Below are 15,830 nucleotides of genomic sequence, written 5' to 3' on the forward strand. Positions count from 1 at the left end.
CTCGTTGAGGAGTTCAGCCTTGTCCCCTCTGTCTGTCACCAATTGTTTCTGCCCATTTAGCAGGGGTCCTATTCCTCCCTGGGCCTTCCTTTTACTCCCTATATATCTAAAAAACAATTTCTTATTGTCTTTTAACAATTTCTTATTGTCTTTTAGTTGCTAGTCCTAGTCCCATCTCTGCCTTAGCCTTCCTAACAGCTCCCCTATAATCTCGAGCAATGGAGGTATAATCCTCCTTGGTGATGTCTTCTCCCTTTCATTTGGGTATATGCCTCCTCCTTTTAGCTTTTGAGACACTTATGGATGCTTTTTGGTGAGCCATGGGGGCTTTTGAGTACTCCTGCCCCCTTTTTGATATGTGTGGGGATTGAAGGAAGGTCCCCTTAAGGAACAACCAGTTTTTTTTTTTTTTTTTTTTTTTTGGACTCCCAACTCCCCTCCCTTCCTGGGATCTCAGTGCTTCCCTGACTAGTCTCTTCATCTCATTGAAATCTGCCCTCCTGAAGTCCAGGGCTGCTGCCTTGCTGCAGGCCTTTGACACCCTGTGCTGGATGGTGAATTCTAGTAGGTGATGATTGCTATTGCCCAGGTGGTTGAGAACTTGCAGTCCCCTCACCAGGTCATTGCCTGTGGCCAGGACCAGGTCCAGGAAGGTATTTCTCCTGGTGGGACTGCACCTCATGGGTTAGATGGAGGTCCTGTAACTCAGCTAGGAACCTACATGAGCAGTCAGACGTGGCTGACTGCCCTTCCCAGCAGATGTCCGGATAGTTTTAGGTCACCATGATGACTTAACTACCTCCTATGAGCTGACCTGAGAATTCCTGGTCCAACTCTTACCCCTGGTTGGGTGGCCTATAGTAAACCCCTACTCTTAAGTCCCTTTCCCCCCAACCCCCTTGTATATGGACTCAGAGCACTTCAGTCTGCCCCTCGTCTGACCCAGTGCTGTTTGTTGAGGATGTGTATTGCTCTTTGACAGAGTGCCACACCCCCACCTTTCCTCCCTGTTCTATCCCTCCTTTATAGCCTATAGCCCCTGACCAACCAGATTTTCCTAGGTGATTTTTGGCTTGGTAGATGATGGAAGAACAGTGGATATGCTGTGCCATAACTTTAGCAAGGCTTTTAACACAGTCTGTCATGACCATTCTCAGTAACAGGCTGAGGAAATGCAGACTAGATGCAAGTGCTGTGAAGTAGATACTTAACTGCTTGAATCATTAGTGAGTTATGGCAAAATGTGTAGTGGAGTCTGTCCCGAGTCCAGTGTTCATTCTTAATGACTTGAACAATGGGATTAAGTGCATGCCTAGCTGTCACATGACTCCAAGTTGGGTGGAGTTGGCAGGCATTCCAGTGGGTAGGTCTAGAATATAGAATGACCTGGATAGACTGGTGAAATGGTCCGTAATCAGTCAGATGTTGTTCAGCAAAGTTTATTGCCAAGTCCTGCACTTGGGATGGAATAATTGCATGCACAAGTACAGACTGGGGAATGACTGACCTGCAGAGATGGACCTAGTGGGTTACAGTGAACCACAAGCTGAATGAGCCAACAGCATACTGGGTTGTATTAACAGAAGTGTAACTTGCAAATCAAGCAAAGTGATTCTTATGCTCTATTAGGCACTGTGATGAGGCTTCACTTGGAGTATTGAGTCCAGTTTTGGGCCTGATGCTTCAAGAAAAATGCAGATGATTTGGAAAGTCTGGGGCAGATGAACAAAAATGATTAAGGACCTCAGAGGCAGGACTTACAAAGAAACACTGAAAGAACTAGTTGGGGGAAAAAAGACTAAGGGGAGATCTTGATAAGGCTTGAAATATACCTAAAAGGTGATTATAAAGGAGATGGGCTTTTTTCTGTAGCTGTAAGGGAGAGGACTAGAAACAATGGCTGTAAGCTTTGGAAGGGGAAATTTTAGCTCAAATTAGGGGATCACTTTCTGATTGACATGTAAGTATTGGAACAGGCTACCTAGAGAAATTGTGGCATCTCCATCCTTGGAGGCTTTCACACACATTTGAATTAAATGGTTTAGTTGGGGATGATTCTACCTTGAGCAGGGGCTGGGTTAGGTGACCCTGTTTGGGGGTCCCAACCTGCCCTATGATCCTGTGTGGCTTCACTACTTCTTGTACTGAGATTTCTTGGTTGTTGGTACTTAGAATTGTTAGTGGTATTATCATAATATGGGATACTGTAGTATCCGGTAGAGGAGATTGCTTAAATAAGAGTATTTAAGTTGATGATATGTAGAGTGATGCATTATTCCATAAGGCATACCATTAGGCTAATTCTTCAGGGACTTCCTGTCTGAAAACTAGCAGAATACCTACTTGGAGATCATCTTAGTTTTGGTCACCGTCTCATACCGCCTGGAATGTGTATTATTTTTTCTGTCCTAGACATTTTTTTTAGCGATAGGCTTGGCAGTACTATTTATAGTCTCGGCAGTACTACATTCCCTAATACCATGGCCAAAAGGGACTTGAAGGGTCATGATTGATCAGAAGATGAGTATGAACCACCAGTGAGATTGTTGCAGCCAGCAAAGCAAGCAAAATCCTGGCTTCCATCTGTAGATGCTTCTCTAGCATGTCATCTTCCTGCTGTACTCTGCCTTGGTGAGGCCGCAGCTAGAGTACTGTATCCAATTCTGGGCTCCGCAATTCAAAAAGGATGTGGAGAAGCTTGAGAGAGTGCAGAGGAGAACCACGCACGTGATTAGAGGGCAGGAAAACAGGCCTTGTGATGAGAGGCTGAGAGCTATGGGACTTTCAGCCTGGAAAAACAGGCTCAGTGGGGACCTGGTGACTGCCTATAAGTATACAAAGCTTGTATATTGGGATCTGGGGGAACAGCTGTTCACCAGAGCGCCCCATGGGATGGCAAGGGCAAATGGTCACAAACTTCTCCAAGACTGTGTTTCAGGCTGGACATAAAGAGGAACTCCTTTACTGTCCAAGCCCCCAAAGCCTGGAACAGACTGCTGCCAGAGGTGGTGCAAGCACCTACTCTGGATTCCTTTTTGAAAGTCAGTTGGATGTTTATCTTGCTGGGATCCTATGACCCCAGCTGACTTCCTGGCCCTTGGGCAGGGGGCTGGACTCAATGATCTTCCAAGGTCCCTTCCAGCCCTCATGTCTATGAATCTGACTGACTGTTTCTATCCTTTTAATAAAATAGAATCTATTAAACCTTGTCCTCTTAAATAGTAAAGTTACCTAAAACCTTTACTGCCATATTGCAGGAAGGGCTTAAAAGTAAACTTCACTCGGTGCTTCACAAAGTGCAGTAATATTTAAAATACAGCATCTAAACTTGATTCCATTTTGTAGCATGCTGGAAATGTGACAGTACAGAAATCTGAAGTAGTCACAACTTTTTATTTGCCTTAAATTATAGGTCAAGTATGAGTGCCTTTCAGAGGAAATTAAAATAGGGGATTATTACCTAAGACTGTTATTGGAAGAAGATGATACTGAAGAGAGTGGAGCAATCAAAAAATCGTAAGCTGCTGTTCAGTGCTCGTTCTCGGGAGGGAGGCAGATTCCTATTTCTTCACTGTAAAATCTTCTTTTTTTTTCCTTTCCAGGTATGAATTTTTCAATGAACTCTATCATAGATTTTTGCTTACCCCAAAAGTAAATATGAAATGCTTGTGTTTACAAGCGCTAGCCATTGTTTATGGAAGATGTTATGAAGAAATAGGGCCATTCAGTGATACCAAATACATTGTTGGGATGTTGGAACGGGTAAGATTTTCTTTTTATTTTAAATTGCAACCCAGTATGGTGACTTGCCTATGAAATCATTTGGGACTTGCTGACAGCCCTTCAGTGTGATTATGTGGCTTACAATTTTGTTTTTTCAGTTTTGAGCTTGAAGCTCCATTGGAAAGCTGCATTTTAAATTTCCATGCTCCTTTAATCCCTGCTTTTTTAGTAATTTCTGTCCACTTTTAGTTGGCCGGTACTCAACTGGTGGAAATCTCTAATGCTATTGCACTAATATGCAAAAACAATATATTTGAAAATGCCAATAAACTAGATTGTGAAAAACAAACAGAATTGATTGCATTTGGTTCAAAATAAAAAATCCTGTCTGGGGAACAGGCCTCTTTCATGGAGGGGCTGCATCTGAGTGCTTGGCTTTAAAAGCACTAGTTACTGAGGCAGTGTATTTTGCCAAAACTATGGGGTGAATTGGATAACTCGCTGCCCTTTTACTTATTTTCATGTCCCCTTCTTTAACTGGTCTCCAAGATGAAAGCAGATACCAGCCATCCAAGTTTTGCCCTGTTCAGTGTGAAGATGAACTGAAGAATACTTTGGCTTTTGTTCTTGTCTTCAGTTCTTGGTTTAGTTGTTATCTTCTTGTAGCAGGTACAAATATGGCTCTAAGAAGTTTAGAGCTGCCTCTTACAGTGCTCTGGGTCTCTGGTCTTTTTCCAGAAATACTGCTAGCCACCAGTTTGAGCTGTGTGTGTGAGAGCTGACTCTTTTTTTTTTTAAGTGCACTTTAGTTCTTGGATCCTTTTGTCTTTTAGTACTGCTCTGGTGAAGTGATGAGAAATAGGTCTACTCATTTAAAAAAAAAAAAATTTACTTTTAGGTTTGAATTGTACAGGTTGGTTTTTTTTTTTTGTTTGTTTGTTTTTTTCCCCTAATCTAACTTCCCAGTCTAGTGGTTAACCTGATTCAAGTAGTATCTTCATAAGGGAGGCCTGCCAGAAATGGCTATAGAGCTTTTCTTTGAAGTGAAGCAAAAATAAACTCTAGAACAGATGTGTGTATGCAGGTTGGTTTGAGGGTTTTTTGAGTAGGGTGTTTGGCTTTCTTTTTATTGTTTAGTTTTTTGGGGTGGGGGTTAAGAGTGAAAACACTTCAGCAAGATGACTGATAGAATGAGACTTTTGTGTAGTGACTAGCAAGATCTTTGAAGCTATTTAGGTCTGAAGTTTTTTAGTAGATGTTGCTTGAGCCATTTTGTTTTCAATCCCCTTTTCTCTAAAAATTTCTAAGCCTTAAATTTGTTTCAGTTAATGTCTGACTGCTTTACATAAACAAGACTTCAGTCCCTGGCTTGTCATTTAAGACGTATTTGACACTGGAGATGTAACGACCAATTTTTAAAACTTGATCGGCTAATTCAGTTTGTATTTCCTGTCATGCCATGCTTATCCTCTTTTTTCTTTTTTTTTTTTTTTTTCTTTTTCAATAGTGTACTGATAGACTTGAGCGGGACAGACTTATCTTGTTTCTTAACAAGTTGATTCTTAATAAGGTATGAGATCTTATTTTGCAAGTATGTAATTTAAGGAACTCATCTGCTTTATGAATTGATAACTGTTGCTGTTGCATGGCATGTGTTTGCATGAAAGTATAAGGATAGGGATTCAGCTCTAGTGTTAAAAATCAATCCAAGATTGGCTTCAAATGTTATCCAGTGATCTTTAAATTCTGTTTAAAAATGGTTGTTAGAACTACCCTTTTTCCTGTTGGATGCAAAACTTATGTATGGATCAGTTACTGGAAGGGATTTAAGAGTTTAGAAGTATTTGTTGTATTGGGCTGTATTATTCCATGCTAGTTCTTGGAGAACACTTCAGGTGCTGCTTGTTCATGTGGGGGTTTTTTGAGTGCATTGTGCAATACATAAATAAAGGGGGACTGGTCATATCCTAAAATTGTTGGTTTTTTTTCTTCTCCTCCCCAATCTTTGTACAGAAAAACGTTAAGGATGTTATGGATTCAAATGGTATTAGAATCCTTGTGGATCTGTTAACCTTGGCACATCTCCATACAAGCAGGGCTACAGTACCATTGCAAGTATGAAGTCTCTAGTTTTTTAATACAATGTATTCTCTCAATTTTTTTCTTAAACTTATTTTGTTGTATTGTCTTGATGCTTGGTCCAGAAATGGAATAGTAAGAAACTAGATATTTGCCCTTAATGGGACATGCTTCTGTGTTTAAGAACTAGTAAAATTCAAGAGAAACGTACACTGAAGTTCCTTCATAAATCATAATACTACTTGTCCCTATATATAGTCTGTCTGTATGGAAGTTGACTCTCTCTAAATATCTTTTTAGAGTAATGTGATTGAGGCAGCACCTGATATGAAGAGGGAGAGTGAAAAAGAATGGTACTTTGGCAATGCAGATAAAGAAAGGAGTGGACCTTACAGCTTTCAAGAGGTATTTCTTGTGTAGTTTTTTTGCTGTGTTTTTCAACAAGGGCTTTTAAAAAGTTCCTCTTTTGAAGGGATATTACTCTCCGTAAGAGGAAAGAGGTAAAACTGTTTTTGTATTTTGCGTTGCATATTTATCAAAGCATGCAAGAGCAACTTCCTCACAAGTTTCTGGCATAATCTGCAGGATTACAAGTCATAAAAAGGTGACTCTTTTTTTTTAATCATCTAGGTAGTATTCCAAAAGTTTGGTAACTTTCTAACATTTTACAACTTGTACAATTCATGACAGAACTCAGGTTCTTGAGCTTTTGCTTAAAAACATTGTAGAAGTGTCACTCAGTTGTTGAAAATAAGCATACAAGCATAAGTCTATAGTTCTAATGCATTTTAGTGTTGTCACAAACGAAATGACTTCATAGCATGGGTTCAGATGCATGCATCAAGATGCTAAAGTAGACAGTCTTCTGAAACTTTTAAGAGAGCACTTCTTTTATTTGGAAGCTGATGCTCAGGAGGGAGGACATTGCTTGAACCTATTCTGATTAATCACTTGGAGACAAATTTTAAACTTTCATTCAAATATTATCCAAGGATGATCTTAAAATGAGCAACCAACAATAGTGATTTAGAATAGTTTTTATTGCTGTAATGAGACTCCTTCAGTTTGAAAATCATTTCTAAGTTTTCTTTCTTGACGTTTAATCCTTTGAATACATCCTTAATATATGAAAAGTGTAGCTCTTTAGAAAAGGAGAAAATACTTGCAGTGGCTTTCTTTCATCATGGAAGTCCAACCCTTTACAAGTATGCAAGAAAGGTCTTGATAGCTTATAACTATTGTAGGACACAAGAAGGAAAAAACCTTACTGATCGTTGCTTCAGGGTATGTAGGAACACTAACTAATATCTCTGATCTTTAAATAGATGGAGGAGCTATGGACCAAGGGAAAATTGACCTCAAAAACACGCTGCTGGGCTCAGGGCATGGATGGCTGGCGACCATTGCAGGTCATCCCTCAGCTTAAATGGTGCTTGTTGGCCAGTGGACAGGCTGTACTAAATGAAACTGACCTTGCCACACTTATTCTCAACATGTTGATCACAATGTGTGGATATTTCCCCAGCAGGTAACAACAAGTTTAATTCCCAGATGAGAAATTGCTAGTTTCTGTAACTGGCAAAGGTATTTGGGGCATAACTACTATGGCTTATTAAACCCTGGAGTTGCATGAATCTTAAATAAGATATGCGAATGCCTCCTTGTGACAAGTTGCATTTGAATTTCTATAAATGCAAAGATGGGTGTTTTTTCTCTGGTGTGGTCCAGGCCTGGGGAGAAATAAGGTGGCTTTCTTACTATTGGACAACATTAAATCCTAATTGCAGGGTCAAAGCTTTTGGTCCTTGCTGCAGTTTATTTGAGAATTATGTAATCGTGTTTAAATGTTGACTAGAATTTTTAGTGTGTGTATTTATTTATGCTAATATTTCCATGGGAATGTGCTTTGTGTTCAGTTTGTAATTTCACTAAAATTGATATTAAGGTTGAGATCAGATCAGTTTCTTAAGCAACTGAGCAACAAGGTTAATAATGATCAGTGTAAATTTTAAGGCTGTCAGTAAGCTGAACTAAACAAAGTTGGTTCAAAGTACAAAGAAGACATTTTAGATGTGTAGCATTGCTTAAAATATTCACTTTTTTTGTAATATTTCAGGGATCAGGATAATGCAATAATAAGACCTTTGCCCAGAGTAAAGAGGCTGCTTTCAGATGGTACTTGCCTTCCCCATATCATCCAGGTGACTAGTTTGTTTTACTAACTTGCAGTAGGATTTTTTTGAGAGGAATATACCAATACTATTCCAATTTAATATTTGACACTCGGTCTCTTTTTTCTAAGCTTTACTAGCATTTTTGTTTTAATTTTGATTAGCACGTTTAACTTTTTTATGAGTAGTGTGCCTGTGGATCTTTGAAAGGGTTTTTTGAAAAACCGGGTGAGACTACAAAATGCTGTTTGTTCAAATTTCAGTTGCTGTTGACTTTTGATCCAATCCTTGTTGAGAAAGTTGCCATACTGCTGTTCCACATCATGCAAGATAACCCACAATTACCTCGTTTTTATCTGAGCGGTGTATTCTTCTTTATTATGATGTACACTGGTTCAAACGTGCTTCCTATTGCAAGGTGAGGACAAGAATGGTAGCAGTAGGCCCTTTATAGGAAGGGGGAGGTGTCTTCTCTGCATATTACTCAAGCTTTATGGATTAAGTGTGTCTAATGTTTTCAGTGTTCACTTCTGTGCACTTCCTCTGAGAACTTTCTGGGCTCTGCCAGGGCATATATACAGTTGCACAGAATAAGCTGCCCAGTGTACTGTTAAAATATTGTAAATGCTGGAGTCTTCTGTTGGCTTAAAATGGCAAAGCCAAGTTGTCAATGAGTGTTCATAGTTTGGGGTGGGGGGGGGGGAGGAATAGTACTGTAGCATCTTAATCTGAACCATTTTGGGTTTACCTCTAATAATGGCTAGATATCAACCAGTATCTTGATGAGGGTGACATATATTTTAGGATTAAAGTCTTAATGACAACCTGTTTATGTTCTTACATAAGCATGCCCAAATAACTGTTCTTAACTGTTTTTTATTTTATTTTTAAGTATTTAAAGCTATTGTTTCAGTTATAATGGCTTCCTATTAAAAGGATTTATTTTACTGTAAGTCTATTTACAAAATGTAAGTTTAATTTTTAAATGACTTGAATCGGAGATTTAGTTAAATCTTTATAAATTCCAGTCTAAGGCAACTAAGCTTGTAAAGCAATTATTTGACCATACAGATTTGATGTACTTTGAAAATGGATTTTTTTTGCTAGAATTTAGGCTTCAGGTTGGCTGCAACAAAGTTCAGGCTGGTAGGGAAGTAGAATAAACAAAACAACATGCAGTTGCTTAATTGGCTCACCTTTTGCTATATACTCTTTTGCACAGACATGCTGAACATCACTAATACTAAAATTATCCTTCCTCTTAGGTTTCTGAGGTACACTCATACAAAACAGGCTTTCAAGTCTGAAGAGGTGAGTTTACTAGAACAGAGGGGTTCTGCTCTAATTGTTAAACATGGTATTAACATAGATTTATACATTTACTTTGTGTCCTCACCCCAGATATCCATAATTCCAATCAAAGTAATTTTTGTTTTACCATAGCTCGACATGTATGCTCAAGGCAAGGTGTTTGCCTGAATTTTATGTGATTATCCTAAAAGAGATACTCTTGGCTATTTACAGTGAACTACTAAGACTTTGTATATTGTTGTAGTGATTCATTATAAAACAATGCAACGTTGTCAAAAATCCTACAGAGTCTATTAAACAGAGTGAACTAATTGAAGTTGTATCTCATCTTTAAGAAAGGAGCTTGTGTCTACTTCCTTGTTCTCTGAATTTCTATAAATAAGGAAGTAATGCCTTGTATAGAAGAATCCATTAGTCAATACTGGATTCTCTAATCCAGTATTTTAGGTTAGCTGTATGGATACCTCTTGATTTTCTGTAACTATTTCAGCCAAGAGCGCTAAAGTAATTCTTGGTTTTGGAGAAATTTGTTGCTTGTACTCATCTTGTCCTTAACCAGAACATCAATATGCTGTAGCTAACTACTTGCTGTCTTCAGCTCAGCAGAAGGCATAAGCAACTTGCTGACCCTAGCCAATCTTTAAAATTGGTCTTCATCTAATGGTCTGTGTTGGAAGATGAGCTTCACTTACCTTTTTGTAATGCTGATGATATTTTGACACAACAGCCAACTGCAGAACTATCACAGGACTTCTAAATGCAAGAATTCTCTGCTTTAGCATAAACCAAGGAAACTCTTAATTAGGACCTTAACATGCTGTTTTTTAACTGCATCTGAACACTTTTTTTCAGTTAGTGTGAGCAAACACCTTAACTTCCAAATTTCTCAACCTCTGGTGATTTTTTTCCTTCTTAGACAAAAGGACAAGATATATTTCAGAGAAGTATACTTGGACATATTCTTCCTGAAGCAATGGTGTGTTATCTGGAGAATTATGAGCCAGAAAAGTTTTCTGAAATTTTTCTTGGGGAATTTGACACTCCAGAAGCAATTTGGAGCAATGAAATGAGGTAAGTGGGGATATAGCATATCCACTGTCTTGGCTTAAACCTGTATTAGGCATGCTGGTGGGCCAGAGGTAATTGGCATTGTATCTTTTTAAGTCATAGTGGTACTAGTAATCCACTTTTAAACACTTTTTCTTAAGTGAATGGGAGTGCTAAGCACTCCGTGGAAAGGCAGGGTTCTGCCTGCTAGACTCAAGTCTCTAGGGATGCTGGTGGCTGCTGCTGTGCTAGAGCAAATGGTTGTGGCAGCAGTGAAGAAGCCCTGCACCTGGCAGTGACTGCTGCTCTATCTACAGTTACAGCTGCTGTAGCAGCACCATGGACTCTCCAGGGAGCTGCCATTTTGTCACCTTCCCAAAGTTGGTGTTTGGGGCTTGTGCCCTGCTTGCCCATACCTCGTTATGGTATTAGTTTAGTTGTGGTGGTCTTTTACCATGGAGTCTCCAATTTTAGTTCAAGTGTTTTTATACTGGCTCTGATGTCAAGTTTTATAGTCAATCCTGACTCAAACTATAATGAAAGCTATATCTAGGTAACTGTTCTTAAGCCCTTGCCAGTACTCACAATTTTCTTGGTCTTTGTGCTTATGCAAACTATATTTCACCAGAACTTTATCTGCAATTCTCAGGCGCCTTATGATAGAGAAGATTGCTGCTCATCTTGCAGATTTCACTCCTCGTCTTCAAAGTAATACAAGAGCACTCTATCAGTATTGCCCCATTCCTGTGATCAACTACCCACAACTGGAAAATGAGCTGTTCTGTAACATTTATTACCTCAAGCACCTTTGTGACACACTCAGATTTCCAGATTGGCCAATTAAAGATCCTGTAAGTAAGAACTGAGTTTTGCGTGTTTTTAAAAATGAATAAATAAAAAAAATAGTCCCAAACATTATCTATAAAAGGAATACTAACTTGATGTAAATAATTGGTGTCAGCAAGCCCTACTGAATCTTGGTATTTCTACACCTCCAAGATACTACTTTGGCTACTTTATGAATTTTTTATTTTACCGATTCTTTTCTTTCAAATATCTTCAACTTCTATGTGGGGTAGAAGGCAGAGACCTTATTGCTCTAGCAACTGAGTATGATGGAGGGCCCCTATTTGTGCTGAAGTGGATGAAAATAAATAAGTATCCTGACAAACTGGCACTTCCAATGTATACATTAGTAAAGCTTAAATGGAATAATTATTCACACTTCCTACCCAGGCTGGGTGAACTGCAAACCTGAATCTTGTGTAGGTATCCATTTCCATGGAAGTTCTTGGGTTGCAAAACTCAGCAGAAAGGTGCTCTAGTTTCAGAGAAAATCCAAAAAATTTTAAGTTGGAATCTGTGTAGCTTGTAGTGGCGTAACACTCAAGTGTTTTGTTTTTGTTTCTTCAGACACCTGGCAGCTAACTAAAGCGGTCTTAAAACACCAACTTGTTGCCAGCCTGGAAAAGCACAGGCTCAGGGGGACCTAATGGCCGCCTACAAGTGTGTGTGTGTGTGTGTGTGTGTGTGTGTGTGTGTGTGTATAAGGGGTGTACATCGGGATCTGGGGGAAGGCCTGTTCACCAGAGCACCCCATGGGATGACAAGGTCGAACGGTCATAAACTCCTCCAAGACCATTCCAGGCTGGACATAAGGAAGAACTTCTTTTACTGTCTGACCCCCGCAAGGCCTGGAACAGACTGCCACCAGAGGTGGTGGAAGCACCTACTCTGGACTCCCTTTAAGTGTGTCAATTGGATGTCCATCTTGCTGGGATCCTATGACCCCAGCTAACTTTCTGCCCCTGGGGCAGGGGGCTGGACTCCGATCTTCCGAGGTCCCTTCCAGCCCTCATGTCTATGAAACTTTACTGTAACTGTACAAACTCCCTAAATGAAATCCTTAAGAGAACCTATCAGATACCAGGTACAGCTCACTCTTCTAACCATGGCTAGGCCGCTTTCAAATCTATCATAATTCAGCCTAGAGAAATCAGATGGCAACACATGGTTTAAACATCCCATTAGAAAGCCCATCAATATGGGAATATCCAGGTAATACTTGGGTATCTTAAACTGTACTTCTGTACTGGAAATAGTGTTATTTTTTTAATAGATGCCCCCCCCCCCAAACCAGAAAAGCAAAATACTCTGAGCTGCTTGTAACAGGCACTATTATGTTAATAAACCTCTAGCTATTGAAAGAGCTTTGTGTGGTGCTCTCTTTAAATCTAGGACTATTCCTAACATCTTGAGCTTCAGATCCTTGGTTGGTGTGCTTCTCCATTGTAAAGTGCTGAAAAATGTGTTTTAAGACATGAGCTATAATGGATCTTAATTATTTCAGGTTAAACTACTGAAAGATACCTTGGAAGCGTGGAAGAAGGAGGTAGAGAAGAAACCACCTACCATGTCAATTGATGATGCTTATGAAGTCCTTAACCTTCCCAAAGGACAAGGACAGTAAGTTTAATTTAGCCATACCAATTGCACTTTTGGGGCTTATTTTGGGTAATTGGTAATGGCTTTCTCTCTGCAAAATAATTATAGCAAAACCAACTCTAACGATGTTCATTGGCTTGGAAAAATGCCTGCTTATAATTTTGGCGTATGTCCTTTTGGACACCTTTTTGAGGTTGCTGTGTAAGAGTGAAACTTTGGGTTCTATGAGTCTTGGCTTGTGGCTGGGAAGAACAGATGCATTGCTGCTGGCCTCAAGCTTTTAAGCACTGGGTCTAGTTAACTAGAGTCATGAAACCTTGCAGTGGTTCCTCAAACTCCTTCAGTGGCTGCTTCATCAATGCTTTTTCCCCAAAGTCATGGATTTTGCTGCCTGATTTGTCAGGATGGGGAGGTGGGAAAACAGTGAACTGGCAATATGAACTCCTCACAGGGATTTCCAAATAAGCACCCTTTATTCATGAGGGGTGCAAGACTTGCAAAGCCATGAAAAGAATTGCAGAAATCTGTCCTCGCCAATCAATCCATTATGTTTTTTTGGTTCTTTTCTCTATGCACTTATCTCTTCTATCCAGCCCTTTTGGTTTTTAATAAACAAGATCACAGAAATTAGATGCCTCTTCCTTTTACTTTCCACTTGCAAAAAAAATCAGGCATTGAAGTTGCCCTCAAGGGCCAATGAACAGTTCATTATTACAGTCAAATGTTTCTCACAAGGCTAAATGGAGTTTGTAGTTCTGGTAAATGTTTTAGACATGGTAAACTGTCACAGCCTGGCAAAAGAGCTTTTTTTTTTTTTTTTTTTTTCTTTGTAGTTGCCTCTTTAGTTTGGAGTGTAATTCTCAACTCCTGAGAATGGAAATAAGAATGTGACAACTTACAGCTGTAGTTGTGGTTTGTCATGATTAAGACTATGAACAGTAAACATTAAAAATGTGTTTTGTTTTTGTTTGTTTGTTTTTTACTTCTTACAGTATTTATAAAAATGAACTCTTTTTTTTTTTTTTTTCATTTTATCTTTCAGGCATGATGAAAGCAAGGTCAGAAAAGCCTACTTCAGGCTGGCACAAAAATATCACCCTGACAAGAACCCAGAAGGCAGGGTATGTATGTTTATTGATATATGGCTTTAGGTTGCACCAAGACTTAACTTGCAATATCAGTCTTTCTTTGGGATGACAGTAGGACTTAAACTTTCCTGTTTCTGCAACTCATTTGCTTCAAAAGTTTTTAAACTTCTGAACGCACTCTTTCCATGTTGCTGCCTTTCATATGAAACTTCCATGGAAGCACACCTCGAAGCTGCAGACAAGCTGGGTATTAATATTGTCCATCTTATGTGCAGGATATGTTTGAAAAAGTGAATAAAGCATATGAGTTCCTATGCACAAAATCTGCTAAAGTGGTGGATGGCCCAGATCCAGAAAACATCATTTTGATTTTGAAAACTCAAAGCATACTCTTCAACAGGCACAAAGAAGGTGGGTATACTGAGCCAGAATTGCTCTTGTGTTTTGAGAACTATTTTTGTATCTTCTGAGGCTATGTACAAACCAGCTTCTTATCAGGAGAATTGCTGTCTTCCTGGTAGAAACCTGAAGCTTTAAGATGTTCAAGTGTGTGGTTTTCATGTGGTGTTCCTGTCTCCCTGAGCAACAATGGCTACCCTGGGAGAAGAATAACCTTGGAACAACCAAAATTAAGTTTTGTCCTGGGAGATGGTGGTGCATCTGCACACCAGCTTAACTCCTCCCTCAGGACCAGGAGAAGTGGAGCCAGAAGAAAGGCTATGCCTTCTGGAGACTTGTGGTCACCAGTGTAGGAAGCACTGAGGGCTGGTAGCTGCTGCTTCCCCCTGCCCCCTATTCCATCCTATAAATCACTAGGGATAGAACTTGTCTTTTATCTTGTCTACAGAAAGTGATAGGCGAGGGAAGGGTATAAGCTACTTTCCATATGGTTGTGAAAGAGTTGCATTGGATTGCATTACCTATCTACTAGATAAAATAAGGTCTGGCTCATAGCCTTTAGGTTTGTCATGCTTTCCTGTTATCATAGAACAGGATAAAATTGGAGGGAGGAAATTGAAGTAACTTCTGTCATTTTATAGCTTCAGCTTTGATTTTTGTGATGGAAATTCTAACTAGTGTATAACTGCATTTCTCATACTGGGGTAGAAGATCATGTATTCGGTTAACATGGGTGCTTTCAAATGGCAGGATGAGAATTCTTGCCACAAAAATCACAATATCTGCAAACAGTTAGCTATTCAACATAAGTTGCTGGAGGCTGACTCCTGCAGCTGATTCCAGCTTTCATTATTGCTGGAGAAATGAGTCTTGCTCAAAACCCAGGGTTTAAATTCCTCTTAAGCAGTTCACTGCATTGCACACTGTGTGACAAGTTCTGTCTTAAGTACACTTCTATCTTTGTCTGCTTTCCTCTGCCACCTCAACATGGCAGTGGGGAAACCAACCACAGTCCTAGGCAGGATTTCCCTGTCACTTCCTGAAAGTTTTTAAAATGACAACCAAGTAAAGGATGAGTGCTATGAAAGGTAGCTCAGTCTGTACATTGCTAGCAAATCTAAGGTACTGAATACTGCCCTCCCTGTCTTAACAGTAGGGTCACTTTCGTTATTGAGCCCAGCAATGAAAACGGAATACTGTGTGAAATTTAGTAACCAACCACTGGCAGAAGACTTCCCATTTTTTCTTCAGTTAGCAGAATGGCTACATATGGATCAGACCTCCCATGTTACTGTTTTTTACCTCTTTTAGATTTGAAACCTTACAAATATGCAGGCTACCCCATGCTGATCAAGACCATCACCATAGAAACGTCAGATGACCAGCTGTTTTCCAAAGAATCTCCCTTGTTGCCTGCTGCTACAGAACTTGCTTTCCACACAGTCAATTGTTCAGCACTTAATGCAGAGGAACTGAGAAGAGAGAATGGAGTAGAGGTAAACCCCTAAGCTTAACAGAAGCCGTTCCTGACTACAGCTCCCTTTTTTATATCCAGACTTAGACAGTC

At 39.6% G+C, this 15,830-nt stretch overlaps 1 protein-coding gene across 2 annotated transcripts in view; it reads left to right on the top strand.

The window, feature by feature from the left end:
• Window positions 1-15,830, top strand: part of DNAJC13 (DnaJ heat shock protein family (Hsp40) member C13) — an 88,494-nt gene that overhangs the window by 48,527 nt on the left and 24,137 nt on the right. For both annotated transcript variants that reach the window (XM_019536847.1, XM_019536853.1), the window contains 15 exons: window positions 3,413-3,516; window positions 3,603-3,762; window positions 5,231-5,293; window positions 5,737-5,838; window positions 6,103-6,207; window positions 7,128-7,330; window positions 7,919-8,003; window positions 8,237-8,391; window positions 9,239-9,284; window positions 10,201-10,355; window positions 10,981-11,182; window positions 12,682-12,797; window positions 13,819-13,897; window positions 14,140-14,275; window positions 15,575-15,759. In XM_019536847.1, coding sequence (XP_019392392.1) covers window positions 3,413-3,516; window positions 3,603-3,762; window positions 5,231-5,293; window positions 5,737-5,838; window positions 6,103-6,207; window positions 7,128-7,330; window positions 7,919-8,003; window positions 8,237-8,391; window positions 9,239-9,284; window positions 10,201-10,355; window positions 10,981-11,182; window positions 12,682-12,797; window positions 13,819-13,897; window positions 14,140-14,275; window positions 15,575-15,759 — 1,896 coding nt within the window. The remainder of the gene's footprint in view (window positions 1-3,412; window positions 3,517-3,602; window positions 3,763-5,230; window positions 5,294-5,736; window positions 5,839-6,102; window positions 6,208-7,127; window positions 7,331-7,918; window positions 8,004-8,236; window positions 8,392-9,238; window positions 9,285-10,200; window positions 10,356-10,980; window positions 11,183-12,681; window positions 12,798-13,818; window positions 13,898-14,139; window positions 14,276-15,574; window positions 15,760-15,830) is intronic.

This window comes from Crocodylus porosus, unplaced genomic scaffold (assembly GCF_001723895.1).
Source record: "Crocodylus porosus isolate Cpor-Errol unplaced genomic scaffold, CroPor_comp1, whole genome shotgun sequence".
NCBI lineage: Eukaryota > Metazoa > Chordata > Crocodylia > Crocodylidae > Crocodylus > Crocodylus porosus.